Source organism: Cynocephalus volans, chromosome 1, assembly GCF_027409185.1.
Source record: "Cynocephalus volans isolate mCynVol1 chromosome 1, mCynVol1.pri, whole genome shotgun sequence".
NCBI lineage: Eukaryota > Metazoa > Chordata > Mammalia > Dermoptera > Cynocephalidae > Cynocephalus > Cynocephalus volans.
The window spans coordinates 15,092,294-15,117,640 of NC_084460.1; the positions used below are offsets into that span (position 1 = coordinate 15,092,294).

The 25,347-nt window shown below is 44.1% G+C and overlaps 1 protein-coding gene across 1 annotated transcript in view; it reads right to left on the reverse strand.

Annotated features, from left to right (window-relative positions):
- Positions 1–10,276: 10,276 nt before the first annotated feature.
- ISM1 (isthmin 1) overlaps positions 10,277–25,347 on the reverse strand; it is a 72,010-nt gene continuing 56,939 nt past the window's right edge. Inside the window, exons 4-6 of the mRNA XM_063075649.1 lie at positions 20,211–20,354; positions 17,089–17,178; positions 10,277–11,286 (exon numbers count right to left, since the gene is read on the reverse strand). Of these exons, the coding sequence (XP_062931719.1) occupies positions 10,769–11,286; positions 17,089–17,178; positions 20,211–20,354 (752 nt within the window). The 3' untranslated portion in view covers positions 10,277–10,768. The remainder of the gene's footprint in view (positions 11,287–17,088; positions 17,179–20,210; positions 20,355–25,347) is intronic.

Below are 25,347 nucleotides of genomic sequence, written 5' to 3' on the forward strand. Positions count from 1 at the left end.
TTTGTTGCTTGTGCTTTTGGGGTCATAGCCAAGAAATCTTTGCCAAGATTAATGTCAAGAAGTTTTTCCACTATTTTTTCTTCTAGTAGTTTTACAGTTTCAGGTCTTACATTTAAGTCTTTAATCAATTTTGAGATGATTTCTATACATGGGATGAGTCCAGTTTTATTCTTTTGCAGGTGGATATCCAGTTTTCTCATCACCACTTATTGAAGAGACCATCTTTTCACCATTGTGTGTTCTTGGCACCTTTGTCAAAGATCAGTTGACCATAAATGTGTCAATGTCTTGATTACTATAGCTTTGCAGTATAGTTTGAAGTCAGGTAGTGTGATGCCTCCAGCTTTGGTCTTTTTATTCAAGATTGCTTTGACTATTGAGCACCTTTTGCAATTGCATATGAATTTTAGAGCTGTTTTTTCTATTTCTGTGAAAATGTCATTGAAATTTTGATAGAGATTACATTGAATCTTTAAATCAGTTTGGGTAGTATGGCCATTTTAAACAATATTAATTCTTCCAATTCAGTAACATTGGATATCTTCATTTATTTGTGTCCTCTTCAATTTCTTTCATCAGTGTTTTACATTTTTTGGTGTAGAGATCTTTCATCTCTTTGGTTAAATTTATTTGTAAGTATTTTTTTAAGTTATTGTGAATGGGGATGTTTTCTTCATTTCTTTTTTGAACAGTTCATTGTGTATAGAAACACTATTGATTTTTGTATGTATGTTGATTTTGTATCCTGCAACTTTACTGAATTAGTTTATTCTAACAGTTCATTGGTGGAGTCTTTTGGTGGAGGTTTTCTAATTATAAGATCATGTCATCTGCAAACAGAGACAATTTAACTTCTTCCTTTCTGATCTGAATGACTTTTATTTCTTTTCCTTGCCTAATTTCTCTGGCTAGGTCTTCTAGTACTATGTTGAATAAAGAGGGGGCAGTGGACATCCTTGTCTTGTTCCTGATCTTAGAGGAAAAGCCTTCAACTTTTCACCAATGAGTATGATGTTAGCTGTGGACTTGTGATATATGGCCTTTATTGTGTTGACGTACTTTCCTTACACACCTAATTTGTTGTGAGTTTTTATCATTAAAGGATATTGAATTTTGTCAGATGCTTTCTTTGCATCCATTAAGATTATCATATGGCATTTGACCTTTATTAAGATTTTTTTTCTCAAGAAATAAAATATTACCTCCAAATTCTCTCTTCCTCTACCCACTCACTGTCATCCATCCATAGAGGTAACTATTATCTTGAAGTTTGTGGTTAGCTTTCCCATGCATAATTTAGCACTTTTATTGTATTTGTCAGTGTCCAGATATAATATAGTCTTATACTGTGAATTTTAAAATTAATGAAATTGTATAATACTTTACATACTGTCTTAGTCAGTTCAGGCTGCTGTAACAAATTACCACAGACTGGTGGCTTATAAACAACAGAAATTTCTCACAATTCTGAGGCCGAAAGTCTGAGATCAAGGTGCCACCTCGTTGGGTTTTGGTAAGGGCCCTCTTTCTGGGCTGCAGACTGTCAACTTCTCATTCTATCCTTATATGGTAGAAAGAGGGCCAGAGAGCTCTCTGGGATCCCTTTTATAAGAGCACTGATCCCATTCATATGGGCTCCACCCTCATGACCTAATTACCACCCAAAGGCTGCCACCTTCTAAAAACATAGCCTTGGGGGTTAGGATTTTAACATATGAATGTTGGGGGGGGTGGGACACAAACATTCAGTCCATAACACATACCCATTTGTAATTTGCTTTTTATGCATTGTATTTTTAAAGATGTGTGAAAATATGCAAAGCTCTAGATCATTTATTTTGACAGCTGGATAGTATTTCATCTTATGAATATACCATGATTTATTTGTCTGTTCCTCTATTGGTGAACAATTTAAGTTGTTTCTGCTTTTTGATAATATGAAAAAAAGACCCTCAGGAGTGAAATTAGTGGACCCTGCTACATGACAGCTTCAACTTTACTAGGTCCAGTCTAATGATTCTCCAATTCATATCACCTCAAGCGGTGGTAATAAGAGTTTCTGTTTTCTCACCACCTTAACAAGAGTTGGTATTATCAGACTTTGTTTCCTAAATAATAGTGTCAACTCTGGCTTGCTTTTTATAAACACCATAATTAATCATGCCCTCATCTGGTTCCATAGAACCTACCATATTGTATTGCAGCCATGTGGGTTACAACTGAGTCATGTTGTATTACGATCACCCCCACTGGGCCATTCATTAATGACGGGGTTCCTGTCTTTTCCTTGTTGTGTCCCCAATACCTGGCATGGTGAATGGTAACTGTGAGTGCTCAGTACACACATGTTGACTTGTATATAAAGAACAAAGAGATCAAAGAGCAGAATGGTTAGTGAAGGGGGTGGAATCAAGATTGGTCAAAGAACTGGAACCTGCAAACACTCCTGAACAGAATGTCAACTGGTACAACCACTTTGAAAAACTAGTGGGCAGTATCTACTAAGGCTATGCACGCCCTATGACTTATTAATTCTACTCCCAATAGAAGTGTGTGCAAACAAACACCCAGACACATGCTGCTATGTCCACAGCAGCACTATTTGTAAAAGCCCCAAACTAGTAACCACCCAGAAGCTCCTCCATGGTAGAACTGTCAAATTAAAATGTGGCATATTCACACATTGGAATACTAGGCAGTGACGGGAATGAATGATCTATAGCTGCAAGCAACAATCTGGAAGAATCTCACAATACGATATTGCTGCCAGACCTCAAGGATCACATGCTGTATGATTCCATTGACCTGAAGTTCAAAATCAGGCAAAACTAATCCAGTGTAGAAGTCATGATAATAATTACTCTTGGTGAGGAGTGGATGCTGACTGGAACGGGGCACGGGAGTGCCATATTGTCTTATTTATTTACCTTGTATTGAGGTAAAATTTACATATGCAGAAATTCACTTTTGTTAAGTGTACAATTCAGTGAGTTTTGACAGTCAAGCTACACAAGATATAGAGCATTTCTATCATCCCAGAGAGTTCCCTTGTGAGTCTTGTGTTCTATTCCTTAACACTGGTCATGAACATTGGTTACATGGGTGTGCTCACTATGTGAAAATGCACTGAGGTGTACACTTAGGATACACGTGTGCTTTTCGGAATGTATGTTATACTTCAATAAAATGTTTCAAGAGTATTTTTGGAAAAGATTGGCCCAAAGAATGGCCATTTGGATGCAAGATGGCCAATCGCATGGCAGAGGGGGTGGGAGAAGAGATGTGGGGAAGGGGAATGGCATGGTGCAGTGTAGAAATAGTAGAGAAGCGTGAAGCGGAAAGAGAGCCTGCCAGTGTCATGTCAAGCTTCAGCTTTCTACACTTGCTGCTGGTGAGTGGCCTGAACCAGGCTTTATCCTCCTGGCACTGGATCTCTTCCTTCCTTCTTTTTTTTTTCCTTTTTACAATATCCTATAATAGCAGGAGGAAATGTCAGGAGGGACTCAGTAGTGGGTTTTTTCCTGAAACATGAAGCAGGTGGCCTTGGCCTCTGCTCACTGGAGACCCCAGGTGAGGACCCTGAAATATTCTTGACAGAAAGTTCTGCCCTTTATGGCAACACTATAGAACACCTCGATCTTTTTTGACTGGAGGAATCCTGGTTACTTGACTCTGAGACTTCAGGCCTTTGGAAATTCCTTCCTTGTCTTTGCTGGGTGGGACACAGCCAGCCCTGAGGGGGATTCAAAGGCTCCTTGGGGAAAGCTGCCTCAGAAGCGTGAACCTCTCGTCTTCTGTTTGCAAAGGTCTCACTTTGCTTATGTTGACAAGAGGGGTGGTGAGTCACTTTAGAGGCTCCGAGGAGAATTTCATCTTGGAAGACCCTGGGTTTTTTTTTTTTTTTTTTTCCTTTCTTCTCCATTTGCTGAGCTCCCCAAAGGTGAAAAACAAAACAAAACAAAACAAAACACTAACAAAACAAAACAAAACACCACCAAATCTGGGTGTAGAGGGCATAAAGGAGGGTACAACTAAATGAAGTGCACTGCATGTCTAATGGTGTAAAAATTTAAAGTGGTGCTTGTTAAAATCTGCTAACATTCCCTTTGACTAAGGAATTAAAGGTGTATTTCATTTAGACTGTTCCCTTCCATGGCAAATAAACCTAAGAGTTAGCCACGACCTTTGTGAAAAATAAACTTAACTGCATAAAAAATTCCTTTTTCTTTTTTAAAACTCAAGCTTGAAATTTTTATGTTCTTTGAGTCATATTCTTGAAGCAATTGGCTGATTAATTCAAGAAATGTTACTTTCCCAATTCAAACATGACATTTTGAAAGTCATCCATGAATTACATGCCTCAAGAATGAAAGGTTTTTCTGTGTCATTTAAAAGGTTTTTTCATTTTGAGGGCAATCATGAGTATTTATAAGGGCACATTTATTACTCCCAGAACAGATAGAAAATGAGCAAAGTCATAAAATTCTTACCCAGCTTTGCTATTGCAGCTGTGTCTCAACCCAGTGCCCCGCCCATTCCCCTGCCACTAAAATGGTTAAGGATGATGTTATTTTTGCCATTACAGGCAAGGCACTGGTCTTTGTATGTTGGCTTTCTGGATCTCTTCATGAAGATCTAAAAAAAAAAAGTCTGTGTTTTAGCTTTGTTCTTCTGGTGGGATTCAACCAAGAATTGCTAGTCTCATAAGTTTGTGCCTGGAAATTTTACCTTCTGATCCCAGAACATGTCCCTTTTCTTCTGATCCCATAAGGTAAACCAATACTAAACCTCAGAAAAGCAACTGGCTGTAAACTTTCTGCCTTAATTTACACTACTGTATGCAGGACCTGTACACACGGATGTATGTTTCTGTATATACCCACCCAGTAATTACTGAGGCAAGCCTTTAATTTGTCTGAAATTGTACAGACATAATGGTGACGACCCACACATTTTTCCATTGGAAATTGTAAATGGATGACCAAGAGAGAACTCCACCCCAAACCCCTCCCCACACACGCTTCCTGGGAAGCTTTTTCCGGGGTCACTCAGTTAATTGGAACAATGGTACTAAAAATGTGCTTTTTGGAGCTGTAGTCAGCAGGGAAATTAATTCTAAAATTAAGAAAAGGTTTTTAAAAAGCTTTTAGAGGTATTTGGCAGGGCAATTTTCTGTCTGCTGAATCTAATCATTAAAACTGGCCAGAATGAGATTGTTTGGTCTTTTTCACCTACAAGCAAAACCTCATCTTCAGATGTGCGTGATGAAAACAATAATAAGTTAATATTTGAGTAGCATTTAATAAGTATTAAAGCATCATGTGATGTCTTGGTTTGGGATCCCCTAGAAGCACACCCTGAGAAGAGACTCTGAGCAAGTAGCTCACATGGGAGATGATTCTAGCCAGTACCAGTAGGGAAGAGGAGAGATGGGAAAGGGAAGGAAGCCAATGCAGTATGTGTTACCAAGAAGGTTACCACCATGGTTGCCTGGACCTCTGTCCTATTGGGAGCTCTGGGAAGGGTATAAAATAGGCTTCATAATTGCCTCACTTGAGGGGTGTGGGAGCTGAGGTATTCATCCATGGAGTGCCTGTCAAACAACTGTTCAGTGCTCCTGGGGGCGGCGTTAACTGCTTGACATGTCCAGTCTGCTTCTGTGCAGACAGTGGGCTGCCATTGGTGAGGTGGTGAGGGAAAGTCATCAGGTGAAGGCTTGCAGGAGCTGACAGCTGAAACTTGGGCTGGTCTGAACAGACATTGGCCACCTACTTTGGGTCCACTGGAGCCCCTTCTGCTGTCTTTCTTTCTTGCCTTGTGTAATCAAGTAGTTGATCATTTACCTCTGTGCAGAGACTGGCTAGGTGCTCACACAGCCCATCTCTGCTTCCAGGGCTCCAAACTAGACTATTTCTTATGTCCCTTGCAGAAGGGTATGGCATGTAGCAGAGCTGTGGAGAGTGAGTAGAAGTGACATGTGGTACTTCTGCCTTACCTACAAAACCCTTTACACATATTCTCCCTGCTCTTTACCAGCAGGCTGGAATAGAGATGACTCCCAGGGCATCCTAGAGAGTCACACCTTGTTGATGGCAGAGCCACAAGATGGAAGGAGCCCTGGTCCCTGGGCCATCACTTAGAGGCAAGCCACTTGACCAGAAACATACTCTTGAGATTTTTACTGTGTTGAGCTACTGTGATTTTGAAGATTACCTATTACAGCAACTAGCATCACCTTAAGTAAGGCAACATCATACATGTGTGATAAAAAAATCTTGTTTGTCTTTATATCACTTACCATTATCTTAAAGCATGTACTTATTTACTTATCAGATTATCCAAAAGGAGGGCCTTTGATTTAGCATCTGGAATGATGCCTGGCACCTAGTAGATGCTCAATAAATATCTGTTAAATGACTAAATACCTTCACTGCACATGGTTTGTGACAGGCCCTATGCCAGGAACTTCATGTACCTTATCTCATTTTATTCTTACAATAACTGTATGAGTAAACTGAAAAAGACTTATGATCTTATCCAGTGGTACCCAGCAGGCAAGTGAGGGAGCCAGGATTAGAATCCAGGCAGTCTGACTCAACCCTCAAACTCTTAAGCCCTCTGCGCATCGCCTGGCGCCCTGTCAGCTGCAGTGCTGGGAGCTGGGGGTGCGGGAAAGCATGCGGCATAGCGCCTGTCCTGAGGTCTACCCTACGGGCTTCTGTGCACTGGGGAAAAGAGGCCAGTCTCTGCTCTTGTTCATGGAGCAGGATATCTTTTAGAAATGTTACTACTCACCCAAGCCGACCAAGCAAGGGCTCAGCCACAGAGTCAGAAAATCCTGTTACAGATTATGGGAGAATTGAGTAGAATACACAGAGATGAACCAGATCCTCTTTGAACAATCTAAGCAAAAGCACTGAGTCACAGAAAAGAACGGATCCTACTGATCTCAGGAAGAGTTAGGAGGAAAGGAGAGCCCAGGGGTTCAGTTTAAAAGCCTGGGCTTGGATGGTCATACAGAGCTGGCTTCCACTAGCTCTGCCATTTACCAAGTGGTATGACCTTGGGCAAGTTGGCTAAGTTTGCTGGGCTTCTTTTCTTTGTCTGTAAAATGAGTATAATAATGGCTGCCTCCTGTGGTAATTAGCTCAGAGACGCAAAGTGTGTGCCCAGAAAATGGTGACTGGTGTAGTACCTCTTCTCTGATCTCTGGTCTTAGGATGGGGAACTCTACCCACTTGGCCACAGGGATATAAATACTGAAATGTGTGGGAGACTATAATCGTGGTGGACACTTGATCCAGAGCTGCAGGGAAAGCTATGCACTCCCCTGGTCTCTCCTTTACCCTTCCCATGTGCAGCCACTAGAGGGCCTTGAGCATCTCTCTTTGCCACTTTTGGCTTGTTCAAATGTGGCACCCAAGAGGCCCAGTGGATTACTAGGGCTCTTTGCAGGGGAAGGAAAAGAGCAATGCGCTTGAGCAGCTGCTGAGGTGTGTCTGAGTCACATTTACAGGTGCTGCCAGTTAGACCACAGATAGCTTACTCTGCTGTGGGCAGGACAGTGTCGGCCCTTGAGTCCACTCACTGAGGGAATTACCTGGGGTTGCCCTGGGGCTGGCTTGGGGCCCTGTGTTGTCTTATTGGATAATCTGGGCAATAATGTCTTGATTTCTGAGGATCGCTCTTTGACCCCCTAGAATTTTGGGACTGAAAATCAGCTCAACCTGTAGAGACAGATGACAGTTCGACAAAAATGTCCCAGAGGAATGGGACCATCCTGATGATGTATGGGAGACTAGGGTGTTCTCAACAGGCAAAGAGCTCAAGAGCCCTCCCCCTCTCCCAACTCAATCCACCTTCCAACTCTTAGTTCATTAGGACAGCAGGGTCAGATAGCAAATGGCAAATAACCCATGGAAAACACTGTTTTTGTCAGTCATTCTCATTATAGGATGAAAAATCTCTGTTTTCTTTGAGATTCCATGCTAAATCCTTAACAAAAGCCCTTAGATATAACTCCATAACTCACTGCTCTTGCTCCTCTGCTCATTACTCTAAACATCCCAGTTTTCAGAAAACACCAAGCACTTTCTTAGTTCTTTGTCTTTGTCCATGCTGTTTTCTTACTCCAGATACATCCACTTTCCCCTCCCTCTTTTCTGCTTCATCAAATACCACTTCTCCATGAGAACCAACAGATACTTCCCTGATTCCTGCCTCCGTTTTCCCATAGTACTTTGAACTTATCCTTAATAGACACTTCTCAGAAGGTCTTGTTCTGTACGTGTTAGTCTTTCCTCATCACTCAGGTGAGCTTCTCATGTGCATTACCTCCAGCCTCTGCTTGAATACCAGTCCTGACAGGGAACTCACCACCTGAAAGGCAATGCATCCCATTGTCAGTCCACTCTTTGCAAAAATAGTTTTCCTATTATTAGAAACCAAATCTGCTTCCGATAGATGGACCTTGACAAAGGCTGAATGTTTGTCCCCTCCAAGGCTCATGTGAAAGATTGATCCCCTGGGTGGCAGTGTTGAAAGGTGGGGATTTTAGGATTCATGATTGGATCATGAGGGCCCTACCCTCAATCCCTTAGCGGGTTAATGGTTTAATGGGTTATCATGAATGTGGAGTGATGGCTTTGTAAGGAGAGCACATGCAGATGCTCTTGCCATCCTCACCATGTGATTGCCAGTGTCACCACAGGACTCTGTAGAGAGTTCCCACAAGAAGAAGGCTGTCGCCAGATGTGCCCCCCAGACCTTGGATTTCCCTAGCCTCCAAATCTGTAATATTTCTCACAGTTTTGTTTTCTTATAAATTACCCAGTTTCGGGTATTCTGCTATCAGCAACAGAAAACAGACTGATACAGACCCGTTAATTCTCTTCCTACTAGTTCAGTTGCATAAAATTCTTAAGATATGAATAAGACTTCTCATTCCACACTCGTAGACCCTAAATGTAAATATCCTGAGAGCGGTGCATACATCCTAAGTGTAAATAATTCATTTTAAAAGTGTAAATGACTGGTAAGAGCATTTCCATAAGCACAGGATTTTATTAGGAGAACTTACAGACGGGGTCAGGAATACCAAAGACACCAGGAAATAAGGACACCAAAAATGTGATATACTAGAAAGAGAACTGGGCTAGGAAATGAAAGATAGGTCTGATGTGATTTATGTTTTCTGAACTTTAGTTTTCTCACTTGGAAAAGAAATGCTCTGAATGATGAGTAGTTGTACTTATTGCTGTAACTGTGGCATTTTGTCTGGAAGTGGCCTTGCTCACCTGGGCTGTCTTAAGTCTTTGCTCTGGCTTAGCTTTCTTAGCTCTGGGTGGGCAAAAAGTTGCATGTGTCAATGGGCTTCAACCTCCTGGGGGCTGAGTAGACGCTCTTGGTGCCAAAGACACTAATGACGTGCGCCACCCACCATACTGTCAGTCAATGAGCCTTTTAGGAGTACTCCCACCTGGGTTGAATTTTGTGTTTTCCCCTGCCTGGAAGCCTTGCTTCACTAGGGCTATTTATAGTATTGGTATCATAAATCAAGGACACAGGTAACATATTTTATTATGTTTTTATTATATATATTCTCTTTTCCTGGAGTTTTGCAAGTAAAAGATTGCATAAGAACCAACTATTTGTCCTAAGTTCTACCCTACAGAACCAGGTCCTATTACAATTCCTTGAAGCATAAGACCCAATGACTCAATAAATACTTTACAAAAATAATGCAGCTTTTTTCCCTTTCTTTAACTACTATAAAAAACTTAGTATTTCCCAGACTTGAGTTCCCCTCCCCTTTTTATATTTATTGGGAATATATTGGTGGAGAAAAAAATGTTAAGATGGTATTAATATAAAATCTATGAAATGAGCTCCATATTCTTTTCCCATTTGTTTCGCTTTTTTCCTTTGGAAAAGTGCTATTCTCTGTTTTTACGTCTAAACTTTCTGGACTCTTCTGAACCTACTGACATAAGCAGAAATTTTACTGCTTTGGGGCCTTCTAGTAGAATCATAGCATTATGCTATTACTGGTCTTTTATGTTAAAGCCTACTTAAAACAAGATCTCAGATTTGTCCCTAAAATACCCACTTACCCTCCACCCCTACTCAGTCTGAGGCAAGAGAATTTCGGAATCTGAGACTCCAGTAAGGTGCCTTCTGACTAAATAGCATTTGGTTGAAGGTGGGCATTTTCTTGTTTTCATACATTTCCACTGTGGCGTTTATTTTTAAAGAGATCATTGCAAAATTCCCTTTCTCTTCCACTTCCCTCAGCCCTTTTCTTTCCCAACTCTCACAGAAATGATTCATTTCATGATGACAACTCCAGAGAAAAGGTTACGCTTAAGTCACATTTGTATTAAATAAGTTATACATAAAAACCGCTTATAACGTTTACAACCTCAGTCTCTCTCTGGAAACACTGGATCCGCCTGGGAACGGAGTCACACCTACTATGTCCCCCAGGTTCTCCTTCTGGCTTTTCTGTCGTCCCCATCCTCCTGCCCACATCGCCCCTGGGAGGACTTCCAAGGAGGTCCGTAGGCACTGTGCATAGCAAGGGTGGCTTCTGATGACGGGTACCCGGGCCTGGCGCACAGCCTTAGTGTAATCTATAACAAATACTCGTGTGCTCTATACAAATGCACACATGTGCGGAGAAGGAGGACTCGGCGCCAGTGGCAGATCAGTGCAGCGTGCTTGTGTCACAAAGCCAGAGGTGGCGTCACCCCACCTCATCCCGGTCTCTTTAATACTCCCTGGCCTCTTGGAACTGCTTGATGTAGTCCTCGTCCGAAGGGCTCTCCGTGCACTTCTGTGCGTTGTTGGGAGGCCGGGCCTCGTTGTACCTGCTCCAGTCGCCCTTGCAGATGATCCAGGGCAGGACGTCCACCTTGTAGTGGAGCTCGGCCGAGAACTCGGTGCTGATGAGGTTGGGCGTCCCCGCCCCTTTGCCCCTGGTGATGAGCTGCATGTTGTCGCCATAGCAACAGTGCTGGGCAGCCAGCGTGGTGCTCTCCAGGGACAGCATGGAGCGGATGCAGTACCGGGCCGTGGGCTTGTAGATCTCCAGCTTCTCCCTGGGCCCGCTGGCGTCCTTCCAGCGGAAGTCCTTGCGCTTGATGCGGTCGAAGATGTCAGCTGTGCTGTAGGCCACCTCGGTGGGGTAGGAGCAGGGACAGCTCGGCAGGTCATTGATTACCTTGTGCATGTACTTCTTTAAGAACTCGCTTTTACAGCTCATCCAACGCTCACAGCTGTCCGTGTCTGAAAAAGGCCACAGAGAAACCCTCTCACCACGTGCAGAACTGGCTGGCCGGGTGACACTGAAGTCAACAACACCCCTCCTAGAGCCCAGAATTACCAGGCCATGGGGGCCATTCTCACCTTCCTTGAACTTGGGAAGTTCTTTGTTGGCAAGACTTCTTCCCAACCCCTCTCCTTTACATTATGAAAAATTTTCAGACACACAGAAAAGTAAAGAAAACATACTTACAGATATGATGACTAACCACATTCCATCAGTTAGATTTAACTATCATTGCATTTACTCCATCTTTCTTAACTTTCATGGAAATATACATTATTACCCCTAAATCTTAGTAGGCATCTACAAAAAAGAAAGGGGGAAATTTTCGTAGATCACAAGAACCCCATTATCACCCTTAACAAAATTAACAATTTAGAGGGCTGTTTTGAATTTTCTCTCTAAATAAGTGGGGGTGTAATGAAAAAGGTCTCCAGGGAACGTTTATAGGATTAAGTTTTATTTCTGTCACTCACTGACTCGTTTTAAATAGGGCTTGTCTTCTAATCTCTTAATTTTAGGCATGTAACAATCACTAGACATATCAAATTCATATGATAAGATGCCTTAAGGAGGAAGGGGCCTGTGGAACCTGCTTTTAGGGAGCTTAACATTTAGACCAGAGGTCAGTGACCAGCAGAATTCGGGTCAGAACCTACCCCCAGAGGTATTGTGTTTGGTTCTCACAATATTAAAAAAAAAAAGATTAGTTGCCAGCATTTGAGAACTAGGTGATTCCAACTGTAAATGTGGATTTCTGGCTTCATTTGAAAAAAAGAAAAGATGTATCTACAGTGGTCTTGCATTCACCTGTGAACAGGTGAATGATGACCCCTTCTTGTACATGGTAGAAGGCACAGCCCCTGCCTGTTCCCTTCCCTCATGGGTGCCCACTCGTGGCCCTGCAGTCATCTGAGTCCAGGATCTCTGGTTTAGTGGATGTCTTAGACTGGGTTCTCCCAGACCGGGACACAAAAAGCTTCCAGTGAAAATGGCTCTTTGGGAGGTGATTCCAGGAAACACTAGCAGGGAGGTGGGAAAGTGAGACAGGGAAGAGAGGGAAGCTAATAGGGTGTGGATCAGTAAGTAACCACTGCAAGGGACTGGCTACTCAGGCTGGGACCCGGGAAACAGTGCACAGAACACCTCACTGTTTTCTCATCCACTGAAAATGTTGAACTTCATCCAAGCCTCATGATCCTGGGAAATAGCCGAGGTTAAGAATCCTCCCTCCCCACCCCCCTGCACCCCCCTTTTGCATTCTGGAAAACAGTTTACTACAAAGAACCCCCTTTCCCCATAGGACTTAGATAAGATTGATGGATGCCCCCTTTGTTTACCTGCAACAAAGCCAGACACAGACCCTCCAAATTCCTTTTCTTTGCTTCAAAAATGATTAGCTGAGCTGCTTGTCCCCATTGATTGAAAAGAACAAAATGCATCTTACTGAACTTTGATTAAGCTTCTCTCCTTCCTCCAGGTCCCTGAACTTTAACCCACCCTCAGCCCAAGCCAGCACACAGCTTCTCCTTAAGGGTCCCTCCTGGAAAATTGGCTGTTCTCAGAGCAAAATGTTCTCTGATCTCCTATCTGATCATGCCACACTTTCATCCCACTTCTGACACAGGGTTCCTTCTAGCCTCATTTACTCCTCTGTAAAAGAAAACCCTCTTTGCCTAACCCTGGAGATGCTTGTAGACCTTATGGTCACAGCATTCTCTTTACTGCCATAATAGGGAGATAAATCTCCCTCCCTCCTTGCAATAATCCTTTGGATAAAGTCTCTCCGTACTAAATTCAGATTTGTTTTTTATTTGATGGGGATCTGGGCATATTTCCACCAGCTCCCATCAATCACTGACAGGGGGCTGCTCCTGACTTCCAGCCCACTGTGCATTCATGGACAGGTAGGTATCAGGGGCCAGAGAAAGAGCTGAGGAGAAGAAATACAGTGGCTTCCAGTTGAGAAGTCAGGCTGGGGTGGGTGGAGGAGACATGGACAGGTCACTGACAGCATCTTCTTCTGTGAGCTGCAGTGGGCAGGATGAGGCATATTTAAGAAGCCAACCATGGTGGAATGTGGGGGTGCATTGAGGGAGGCAAAGGCAAAAGGCCCCACAGGTGTACAAAAATGCAACATTATTTCTAGCAGGGCAAATTGGGGTGCTTCAAGGAGCATGTGGCACCTGCTGGTCCTGAGGCACAGCAGGGCTTTGTGGCCACCACAAGTGTACTGCTCAGAGCTCCTACAGGAGAACCTGCTGTGGGCTCTTGCTGACTGGAGCCTCCAGCTGTCACAGCTTTGGATCTATCGTGGTGTTTACATGAAGTCCATGTTCCCTCCCGGCTGCGCCAGCCAATGACGAGGGACTCCTGCAATAGGCAGCCTTTGCAAGGGACTTCTGGTCAGCATGGCTGCGACTTTCTCAGAGTTGCTTGCACCTTGGTCTGAAAGCTCTCCCTGCCCAGTCCCGCTGCCGTCACCTTTATCCTTCTAGAGAGTTTCCCCAATAAATCTCTTTCATGTCTAATCCCATTTTGATACCTCAGTCTTAGAGGACACTAACTGACACAAACTGCAATAGCAGAGACGGCGGAATGGTGAGGGAGGGCACGCCAGGTAAGCCCTACTTGTGCAAACCAAGGTTGAGCAGGAAAAATCTGGGGTGATGTCTGGGGATGGGGACACACTTAGATTCACTGGAGCAGAAGGTATAGGGAAATAATGTCGGCATTAGATCATGGAGGTCTTGTTCAGTTCAGGCTTGTTTGGAGGGCACTAGGGAGCCACTGAAGGTTTGTGAGAGTGAGCTATTAATTGAGCTGTATAGTAATAAAATGAATTCAGTGCTGATATTGATTGTAAGGGACCTGCTGAGATACATTGGGAGGAATCAGTAGGTGTGTATCAGTATCAAGAGTAGTCAGAGAGTTAGAGCTGTCAGTCCTTGGTGGCTGATGGGCTTTGGGAAAAGAAAGGAAGACGTCAGAAGTGACTCCAGCTCTGACCCAGCTGCCTGGGAGGATGGTGGTGCTATGAGTGGAAATCAAGTGGTCAGGACAATGGCCAGCTTGGAAAAAGGCTCAGGGCTCTGGTCAATACATGAGGAAGAGAGATGGGGCATCTTTTAGGAGCTCAGAAGTGTCGGCATAAGGTTGAGAGTGGAGGATCTCATGCTAAACCGTGTGGGATTGAATCCCAACTCAACTATTCAGTAGTGCTGTGACCTACTTGTGAGCAAGTTCTTTTACCCCACTGTGCTTTCAATTTAGAGTTTTCTCACCTCTAAATTGGGCATAAAAACAGCACCTCTCTCACCCAGGTCGCAATGAGGATTAAATGGGAGGGAGCGTAGAGAGTTCATGGAACAGCGTCCAGGTGCTGCTGGCTGGAGTACACCACGGCTCCTTTCAGCTCTAAGTTCTGCAACTCTACAGCTGTCACTCCCTAACTGAGCAGTCACTGAGAGAATAGAAATTCCATCCTAGGAAGCGCCTGCAAAGTCTGTGGGATCTCCTTTGGAGGGGAGGGTCTTCAGAAACAAAATTCGGCGAGTCCCCAGAAAACACCTTTGTATTTTCCCTCCAGGATGGGAGGTCATCATAATTCATATTATGGGATGTCCATTGACTTATTTTTATTTTTTATTTATCGAACTTACGTAGAAAGTTTAGCATGATGGGCACATTCTAAATGCTTTACAAATAACTCATTTAATTCTACAATAACTCAGTGAGGTAGGCAGTATTACCTCATATTATTTTATAGATCAGAAAACCGAGGCAGTACTAGGTTAAGTAACTTGACCTTGAGCAAGACAAGCTTTTCCCACTTTCCATTTGTCCTTCTATATCCTCATTCCGTGCTTCTCCTTGGCCTGGAAGATGGACCTATGTGGACTGCATCAACAGGCTCTTTGACCCTGACTTCTAGTTGGGTTGAGCCAATGACAGATAGAGGAAAGAGAGCGAGGTCAGGGTATTATTTCCCTGGCTCCTCCTTCACTGTTGCAGGTTGGCTGTATCGCTCTGACAGCCAGGGCTGCTATCAGGTTACTCTGTGGGCTCTGGCAACTGCTCCTTCCCTGGTCCCTTCAGGCCAAGAGGTGGTAAGGGCTCCCCACTATTGCCAGCCCTGGGGTTCTGTATAGTCCCTTCTTGGTTTCCATCCATGCTGCTCCTACCTTTGCAGACAGTCCCTCACCAAATGCTCCTCTGTGACCTAATTTAAATGTGCCGTGTTCTTTCTTGCCTGCACCCTGACTGAAACATCATGTCTACTCAGCTCTCATGTCCTTAGCCACACACCGGGCACGGCTCTGTGCATCTGGGCTGTGCTCTGCAAAAGAACGAGATGCTGCCTGCCTGTGGGGTATATGAGCAGGCCTGAGAAGCTCTCTGCCCCCAAAGACTGCCTTTAAGGCTCTACCATGTTATGTAAAATTCCCACCTTTAAAGTCACTTTTTAAAATCAAATGCATTGTGTTTGCAGACTGCTCCTGTTAAATGCAATTTGATTGTGTGTATGTGAAAGGACAGGGGTGAGGTGGAGGTCCTAGTAACATTGAATTTCCAAGCTGCCTCCAGTTTAGCTCATAGACACATTTGACTGGATTCGATTTTAATTTATTTTAAAATTATTGATAATAATTTATTTTATTATCAAGCATTTAAAAAATTAACATATATTTTAGCAAGATCCAGATTTTGGGACTGTCCTGGAAAACCAGGATATCTGACAACATCGAGTCAGTATTCACTCCACAATGGCCACATCATGTCCAGCCCCTTTGGATAAAGCCTGAGTTCTTCATTTTGTCACAGTCCCCACCGCTCCCTGCTGCCCCGATGCTGTTTCAGTTTCTTTTCATCACGGTGCTGGTGCCATTTGCTTTTTCCTTTCTTTCTTATTAGTCTTTCTTTTTCTTGTAGACTTGTTCTATTTAGATCCTTGACTGAGCCCTACAGTCATTTGAGGAACATGTTTACTTACCAAATTAGCTCTTGAATAGCTGGGCCATGAAAAAAAAAGACTTAGGACTGCTAAGTTTTGGCAGAGATGATAGGGCCAAGGTGAAAAGGCTAAGAAAGAATCTTTAGATGGCAAAAAGAAAAAAAAAGGGGTGGGGTAGGGCAGAAGGAACCTTAGCCTTCCACAGTATAGAATCATATCCAGAAGCACAGGAAGCTATTCTTAAAAAGCAAGCTTGCACCTTGTACCTGAGTAGTCACTTTCAGTTTTGTTTGGTTCACGTTTATTGTATCTGCTCTAGCATTTTCTAGCAGGCAAGTAGCAGAGTGCACCAAACGTTTATGAAAATTCTTGCAAGGGAGGGGGCATCTAATATTGAGAAAATTCCCTTTTTCTTCCCCCTCCCTCCATCTGCTGGAGTGCCAAGGACCATTTCTTGGTTTTATTGAGGATGCTCAGTGAAGGCTGTGAGAACGATTCCATCCCTACCATAGAATGATTCCATGCTAAGGGAAGAGAATGTCCCCTGCCCACCAGCTGCTGTGAAGTCTGTGTAGCGAGCAGGGTGGACACAGAGGTACTGTAATGGCTCAGTGTGGTGTAGGAGGGATGAGATTGCTCTTTCTTGCTTGGAGTATATTCACCGAGCAAGAAATATGCTGGGAGAATTGGATCCCAGAAGAGGAAAATGAAACATTTACATGGATCCAAGGATGGCACTGCAAAGGCAAAAGGAATCTCCAAAGCACTAAATCAATATTTGGATAAAAAAGAAAAAAAATCTTCTTACCAACTTCAAACAGTTTGGTGGCATTAAACTCCTCACTTCCCGCAAGCAGACTCACTTCGGTGGCAGCTGTCCTGAAAGTGTCTTCAATTCCTAAACACAGACAAAAGCTCATTTTCCCCTAGCTATATATAGGAAAAAGTAACCCCCCCACCCCCCGCAAGTAAAAAAACGAATACACCTGAACAAAGGCTTTCTGTACTCATTACAACTCCTGGGCAGAACTACTTGCCAACAGAGGAAACAGTAAAAAGCAGGTAGTAGCGCATAAAATATATTAAAACCCCAGATACCATTTGCAGCATGAAATCAGATCCAAATGTGCCTGAATGAATCCTAAGGAACTCACTCATTAGGCCTGGGGATGGGCTTTTGGGCAGTGGGGGCACATGTCAGGATGGCTGTCTATGATGTCAGGGTGACAAACTAAGCCAGCGGCAATGGAGTGTAGTGGTCAACACCTTGTCTTCAATGACTGCCTGGGATCAAATCATTACTAGCCATGTGAACTTGGGCAAGCCATTTCACCTTTCACATGTGTGCCTCAGTTTTCACATCCCTAAAGTGGGGAGAACTAAATGCCCCGTCTCACAGGGTTGAAAGAATTAAATGAGTTATGTGTAAAGAAAGCACTTAGATAGAGCAGTAAGTGGTAAGTGTTAGTGGATATTTTTCCCTGGAATATTTGTCTAGCTCATTTATCTAGCTAATTACTTGTCTAGCTCATTGAGGGTGTAGCAGTCTATAGCCAAAGACCAGATATTTCATAGTCCTGGACTTTTAGCATTGTCAGCGATGCTTCAGAAAGAAAAAGCCAGGCTTGTTATTACTTGCTCTGAGAACCAAACGCAGCTTTCCTCAAACTTCCCATCTCGCCCATCCCTCACTCCCCGAACGACCACCCCTAACAAGGCTTCCTTTACAAACAGGAATCCTGTGCAAGCTAAAGCAATGAGACGGGAAGGCGTGGAGGGCCACAAAACATTTGCTGGTGAGCCTCGGCTTTCCTGCTAAAGATGACTTGATTTCCCTTACGGGGCTCTCTCTGATTTTATGTGAGGACCCTCAAATTTCTTTGTAGAGTTGACCTAGGGGATGAACTTTTACAATGTAATCACTGCCAGGCCAGGGAGACCTTGTCTGCCCCATGATTCTTTCCAGCAAGGCTGAGAATCAACAAACCAAATAAGGAAAGAGATCCTGCAAAAGGAAATCCCGCCTGTTCCAAGAAAGACCTAAAATGCTGAAATAAAATGCTGAAAATGCTGGAGAGACAGAAAGGATGGAAAGAGGGCAAGGACATCTGAGAAGAAAATGCACAAGCAGGGCTGCTGGCCACACCGCTCTCCGTGGTGACCAGAACAAGAAGGAAGCAGAACAAGTGGTGGCAGAGAAGCGCCTTCCCCTGACGAGGTGTCTAAGTCTACCACCCTGGGTCTGGATGCCAGCTCTGGAAGTGAAGACAACAGGCAAGCCCCAGCTCCGGACGTTCAAAGTCTGTATCCACACTTGGCTGACTGATGCAGGCAACAGAGGTTAATGGTTGAGAACGTGGACTCTGGAATCAGACTGCCTGGATTCAATTCCAGATGAACCCACGTTGCTTGTGTGTCTCTAGGCAAATTAATTCCCCGTGCCTCAGTTTCCACAGCTATCAAATGGGTACAATAATAGATACCTATTTCGTGAGGCTATTGCAAGGATTAAGTGAAATAGTTGAAAAAAATTTAAAAATGTGCTTGATACTGAAGTACTCAAAAAATCTTATTCTTCCTCATCTTTTTCATTTTTTCTTCATCTTCTTCATTATCCTTATTTTCTTTGGCTTCGTCTTTTTGCCCCCATTGTTATTTTTGTCACCATCTCCTTTGTATTTTCCTTCTCTTCCTTCTTCAGTTTCTTCCTTTCTCCTTCTCCTCATATTATTCTTGTTTTTTGGTTTATTTCTACCCATCCAAATCCACCCTGCAGACTTCCAGCACACTTCCCACTCTGCTCATTAAGACGAACGTGGGAAAGATCAGAAAAAGCATCCGGGTCTTTGCTCCACTTTTTTGAAATCCGTCTGCACGGCTGACACGGAGTTACAACAGCCACTTCTTACATTTCAGCCCATTCTCTGCACGCCCTTTTGCTAACATCCATAGTCATTCCCATCTGATCCGTCCTTTCTCCTCAGAAACCCCTTTTTTGCTTCCAGTTCTTTTTTTGTTCCAAACATCTCTGGTTTGAGAATAGAGTGTCTAGGGGTAGGAAAAGGAAGTCTGGGTACAGGGGTCAGATTTTCTGTCTCTGAAGTTTCTTTCAGATGAAGCCATTTGGAATGTGTGGTTTCTTGAAAGGGCCTAAGACACTGTTTTGGGCTGGTGCTACCTGGCAATGAGCAACACACAGTAACACCATAGACCCGGGGTTGGTAAGCGTTTTTGCAAAGGGTGAGACAGTAAATATTTTAGGCTTTGTGCATCACATATAATCTTGCTCTCCTTCTTTCTCCTCACAATCCTTTAAAAGTGTATGAGCCTTACAAAAACAGGTCACTGGCTGGACATGGCCCATGAGCCACAGTTTGACAATCGCCGTTACGGTCCCACTTATTTCCCACTCCCAATATGACCAAGTATGCAATCAGTTTCACTTTTAAAGCACTGACAACGTTCACCATATGAAGTGATAATTAACTTCCAAGTTGACGTACTTTGCTCTCTTGGGAGCCTTTGGATACTCTCTGGTGTTACCTGCAGGGCTAACCATGTGCTTTTCCTGTGGATGGCTGTCAAGCCTCTCGTTCTGGCTTCCTTATCAGACCATGAATATCTGTCTTCGGGTGTCTCTTCAAACACAACAAATCCCACATCAAAGGCCCAAACTAACCAGAGTCCCTCCTTTAAGTTAAATAAGTACAACATGATATTGTCCTTTAAGTCACAGCGACTGCAATCGTGCACAAGATTTGGCAAATCCATCTCTCCATCCTCTAAGCTCATTAATTGTCTCTTGTCTCATTCTGGTCAAAGTCTTATTGGGATAATGGCCGTCTTTTAAAAAGTCAATTTCTATAAGTTTTAAAATAGAAATTAAAAGCTGCCCCTTGAACTTGGAACCATACCCCCATCCAAGCTCACCTGGGCAGTTTGGACGGTCGCAGGTCCTAGATTCTGTTGCAGTGCATGCATAGCCACAAGACCGGGTCCGCTTCTGGTTGCCGTTTCCGCAGGTGACACTGCAGACAGACCAGAGACTCCAGTCACCCTCACCATCTGTGGAATCTGGAAGGGAGCCAGGGAGATGGTCATCAACCTTGCCCAAAGAGTCCCCAAATGTCCCTGTCAAGAAGCGCTCTGATGGTTCACTTCCATTGCTCTCACTGTGGGGAGGGGACCAGATGCCAGCTGGACCTCAAAGGATTATGGCTTCAGGGCCCATGTTAGTGATCAGCTTCGTGAAGACAGGAAGGTTTGGGGCACTGTGGTGATTAGTACATGGCCAGGACTTGAGCCCTGGAAGGTGCCCAGTAAGTGCTTATTGAGAGTGTGCACATTTCCAGAGCATAGGATCATGGAATAACATGCCAGGCAGTTGCCAACGGTGACCATTAGCAGTTCCCTCCCTCCTTGTTGCATACATCCACAGAGAGAGAGAGAGAGAGAGATGCCACTACATGGAAAGAGAGGAGCCACATGAAGGACCTCTGAGACACCAGGCATATGGAGCCTTCTTAAACCTTCCAGCCCTTCCCCATGGACAGCCAACCGCAGCCATTGATGTCAAAAGTAGAGAAAGTGCCCAGAGGCCCTGCCCAGACTCCTGAGCCACAGAATCATGAGAAAGAATGAACTGTTGTTTTTTAAAGCCACTAAGTTTAGGATGGTTTTTACACAGTAGTAGATAACTGATACATTTTTTAAAAAATTAATTAATTTTTTTACAATGTAGTTGATTTTCATGGCCCTTTTCCAATTAGATGACTGATATGTTAATGGTAAAGCTAGAAATGGTCCCTGAGGTCATTGCTCAACATCTATCCAGTAAATATTTATTAAGCCCTTATTATAGGCCAGGCACGATTCTAGGTATGTGAGATAGACCATTAAGTAAAACTTGCAAAGATCCCTGCCCTGGTGGAACTAGCATATTAGTGAGAAGAGAGAGATAATAATCAATAAATGCACAAAATGGGTAACTTAAATAGTTTGCTAGTGCTGATGAATGGTGTGGAGAAAGGAAAAGTAGAGCAGGCTCGGGGGCCCCTGGGGCATGGGAGGTACAGTAGAGGCTAAGAAGAGCTCTGGAATAGTTGGGTGACTTGTCCCAGGCCATCGGGTTAACAGAGAAGGAAGCTTGGGCTCTCTCACACAGCCCTTGCTCTCCGAAGCCTGACTCTGCAGCATCTCCACACTGTTATCATTTCTCCTACTTTACCCAAATCTTCCTATGGCCTTGGGGCCTCTGCTGGTGCCAAGCATGGAGCTACAGGCATGTGCCTTGCAGGGGAGGGGTACCCTCCTTCCACAGCAGGTCACAGTGATGATTATGACATAGGCCTGCAGGAATGCAATCCGCACGTGTTTCTACCTGAACTGCGGGCCCCGTGCCAGCCTCCCGGGCTGTGGTTTACATGGCATTCGCTCTGAACACTCCCTAGGCACACACAGGGCCACTGAGCCTCCTTAGCCCAATGAGCAGAAGAGGAGTGTGCACGTGTGTGTGTGTGTGTGGGGGGGTGCTTTGCAGTTGTGTCCTCTTCCCTAATTCTGAGTGGACAGTTTGCTCATGCCTCACCTGCCCCCAGGTGCCCCATCCATTTCTCTCTCCTCCCCGCAAAAGAATTTTTCCAAAATGGTTTTCCACCGCATGGCCAAGCAGATGTTTGAAACTACTGCTTCCTATTAGGGAGCTGGGCCTCCTTCTCCAGCTTTATCTCTACCATTAGGTAGGCTAATGGGACTGGACAGAAAACTCATTTCCAGAGGGAGAAACATTGCAGTAGGGGCAGCTGCTGTGCCCTCTGAGACCTTTGTTGTCTGGTGACTCTTGCTAATCTCCCAGAGAACACAAGAGATGTGCCTGGAGCAATTGCACAATTGCACGCTTGTCAGAGGAGCATCCAGGTGCAGTAGTTTTCACGCACATGTGCACACACTCAATCATGTCCTGCACACACCACCAAGCCCAGATTTTGTTAAAGGGAACCAAAAAAGCCCAGTCACAGGTAAAGATTATAATGTTTTTATACTCATAAAAAGGGAGAAAGCATATTACATCACACAGGTAGCAGTTCACATCCCCTGTGGGGTGGGTACCAGTGTAAGACATAAGCCAGTGATGCCAAATGGTTTCCTGCTTGGGTTTGCAAAAGCAAAAGGGCCTCAACCATCCAGAAATCTCTTGCAGCCTTTTCTCTCCATTACAGTGATGTAGAGAACTAAATTGGGGAAATATCACCCCTGAACTTTGGGATTTCAGCATGAAACTCACTGTGAGGCTTATATAGGAATTTCTGCATGAGATAATCTCTTGTTCTGGTTTCTTGGACCTAAATGATTAAATGTCAATACTGTGTCAGATTATTGTGACTTACTTTGGTTAATGGGATAATAGCAAATATGATGCAAGCAGAGGCTCAAAAGTGTCCATGCATTAGGGCTTGTCCTTTCCAGCAGTGGAGAACTCTCCTACCACCAGAAGAAGAGCCCAGGGCAGCCTCCTGGAGGTGGAGGGACCAGGTGGAGAGAGGCCCCAGGCATCTCAGCCTCCCCAGCTGTCTAGCTGGGGCCCCATCATTGTAGTGAGACCATCTCAGATGATCCAGCCCCAGCCAAGCCAGCCTGACCAGAACAGTCCAGACAACCCACAGACTCAGGAGAGAGAACCCTTTTGATCTTTTAAGACAGTAAATTTCAGGGGTGGCTTCTTAAGCAGCAAAAGCTAACTGTTACAAATACGCCATAAATTCTCCCTAAAATAAGCTCTCTAGACAGCAGCCAGACTCTAGAACCATCAAGGATTTATTATCCCAGTAAGTAGCTTTCTCCACATCTTTATTTTAAATGCTGCCAAAGCCATTTTGTCTCCAAACTTTATTTATATGAGTCTCCCAAAGTTAGGCATGCGACATGTATACAGCCACGTGGTTAATGATTTCCACTGAGGCTAGTGATGAAATGAAACAACCTCCTGGGGAAAAGCATACACGTATGTCAGCTCACTACCCTGAAGCCTATCTAGCACACTGGACCAGATCAATGTCCCCGCAAAGACCTTCCTCTTGGGGATTTCTATTTGTTTAATGTGTTCATAGACAGGAAGGGAATTTCTGACTGGGACAAAGCTTTGAGGGCAGTATTCCTTTTGCTGTAACAAACAAGCTGGTTCTCATTTGCTCACCTACCAGGGAACATGGCTCAGAGTAAAAAATGAATGTGAGCAGCAATAATTGTAGAGATGACAACCACCACAGGAAAACACTGTCCCTGGGAACATTTATACGATGCTTTGATAGCCCCTATCTGTGACATCAGAGCTAAAAGAGGGAAGAAAACACCCCACAGTGCAGTGGGCTGAGAGCTGGGTTACAAGGATGCCATCTGAAACATTGAAGTAGTCCTTTTATAGTTTCAAGGCCCTAGGGTTCTGTGGGCCAATTTCAGTGCCAAGGCAACTAAAGTGACTGGGTCTTGACTTGGCCCCTGGCAAATGTCACTACTAATCCTAGATGATAGTGGCTGCCAATTATTGAGTGCCTGCTTTAACCCACTGCTTCTCTGTAAACACTAATTTAGCTCCTACAGTAATCCTGCAAGGTAGGTTGAAACGTGCTCCTTTTGTGGATAAGAAAACTGAGGAACAGAAAGGTTATGGTACTTGCCAAGGTCACACAGCTCAAACTCAGCAGAGCTGGGATTAGATCTGAGGTCTGCTTGCTCCCACCACACCCTGTTCTATACCCTGGTACTCCAGCAGCTTTGATTCTGGCTCAAATTGGCCTCCCTTCTTTAAGGCAACCACTCATGTGGCCATAATTCAACATTGTAAAGAAAACCCCCTAAAAAAAAAAAAAAATCACTGTGAAATCTTCTGTTAAAACAGGACCATGACCAGGTAGAGAATTTCAAAGAATTGCATTAAAAAGTACCAATCCTTTTAGTAACATCTCCATAATTAGATTAGAAATCAGGATTGCTACCTTATGAAGAAATCTTGTCACTTACATACCTCTAAAGTAGTCCTCTGAGACTTCAATGTGCACATGAATAACCTGGGGCAGTGGCCTTCAACCTGGACTGCACATTAGAGTCATCCATGGCACTTTAAAAGACACTGAGGCCTAGGACCCAACCCCAAAGACCCTAATTTAAGTGGTCTGGAGACAGGTCCCGGCATTGGGATTTGAAAAAAATCCCAATGGTGAGTATAATGAGCTACCAAGGCTGAGAACCTTCGATCTCAGGGTGCTCAATGCATCAGAGTCCCCTGGAGGCTTGTTCAAATACAGATTTCTGGGACCTACCCCAGAGCATCTGATTCAGTAGGTCTGGGATGGGGCCTGAAAATCTGCATTTCTTTCAGATCCTCAGGTGATGCTGTGCTGCTGGTTGGGAGCTACACTTTGAGGACCATTGGTATATAGAGAAGGGGTAGGGCCCAGGATTGGCAAGTTTTAACATGCAGCTGAGGGATTCTGATGTCAGGTGTCTGAGCTCCACTCTTAGAAAGAATGTTCTGTGGGGGCTGGGCAAACAGGTGAAGCCACAAACCCTGTGCAGTCTCAGCTTGGCATCCAGGAATCCCCTGTGTTGCTCTTATTAACAGCACTGATCTTTTCCTCTCATTCCTGTCTTCCAATGTAACCATTCATTTCTAGATCCGTCCTACTATCCTAAGGGACGTGTCACTTTCTTCCCAGAGAGGCAGAATAGTATGATGGTTAAGAGGACAGAGTCTGGGCCCAGACTACCTGGGATGAATCCCAGATTGTGATCCTTCAACTCCAGTTGCTTAACTTCTCCAGCCTTTAGTCTTCCCACCTATAAAATGGGGTATCTGCCTCAGACAGCTGATTAAATGAGCTAATATATGTAAAATGCCATGAAGAGGGACTAGTGCATGGTAAATACTACATAGATGTGCTACCCCCAGTCCTTCCTCTTGGAAAACAGATAAATTGGATTTCCCCTCAGAAAGGTAAAGGTTTCATGAGTCTCCTGGATGGAAGGGTATAGAGTTCTTTGTTTCCCTAGAATTTGATGTGTATGTCTACCA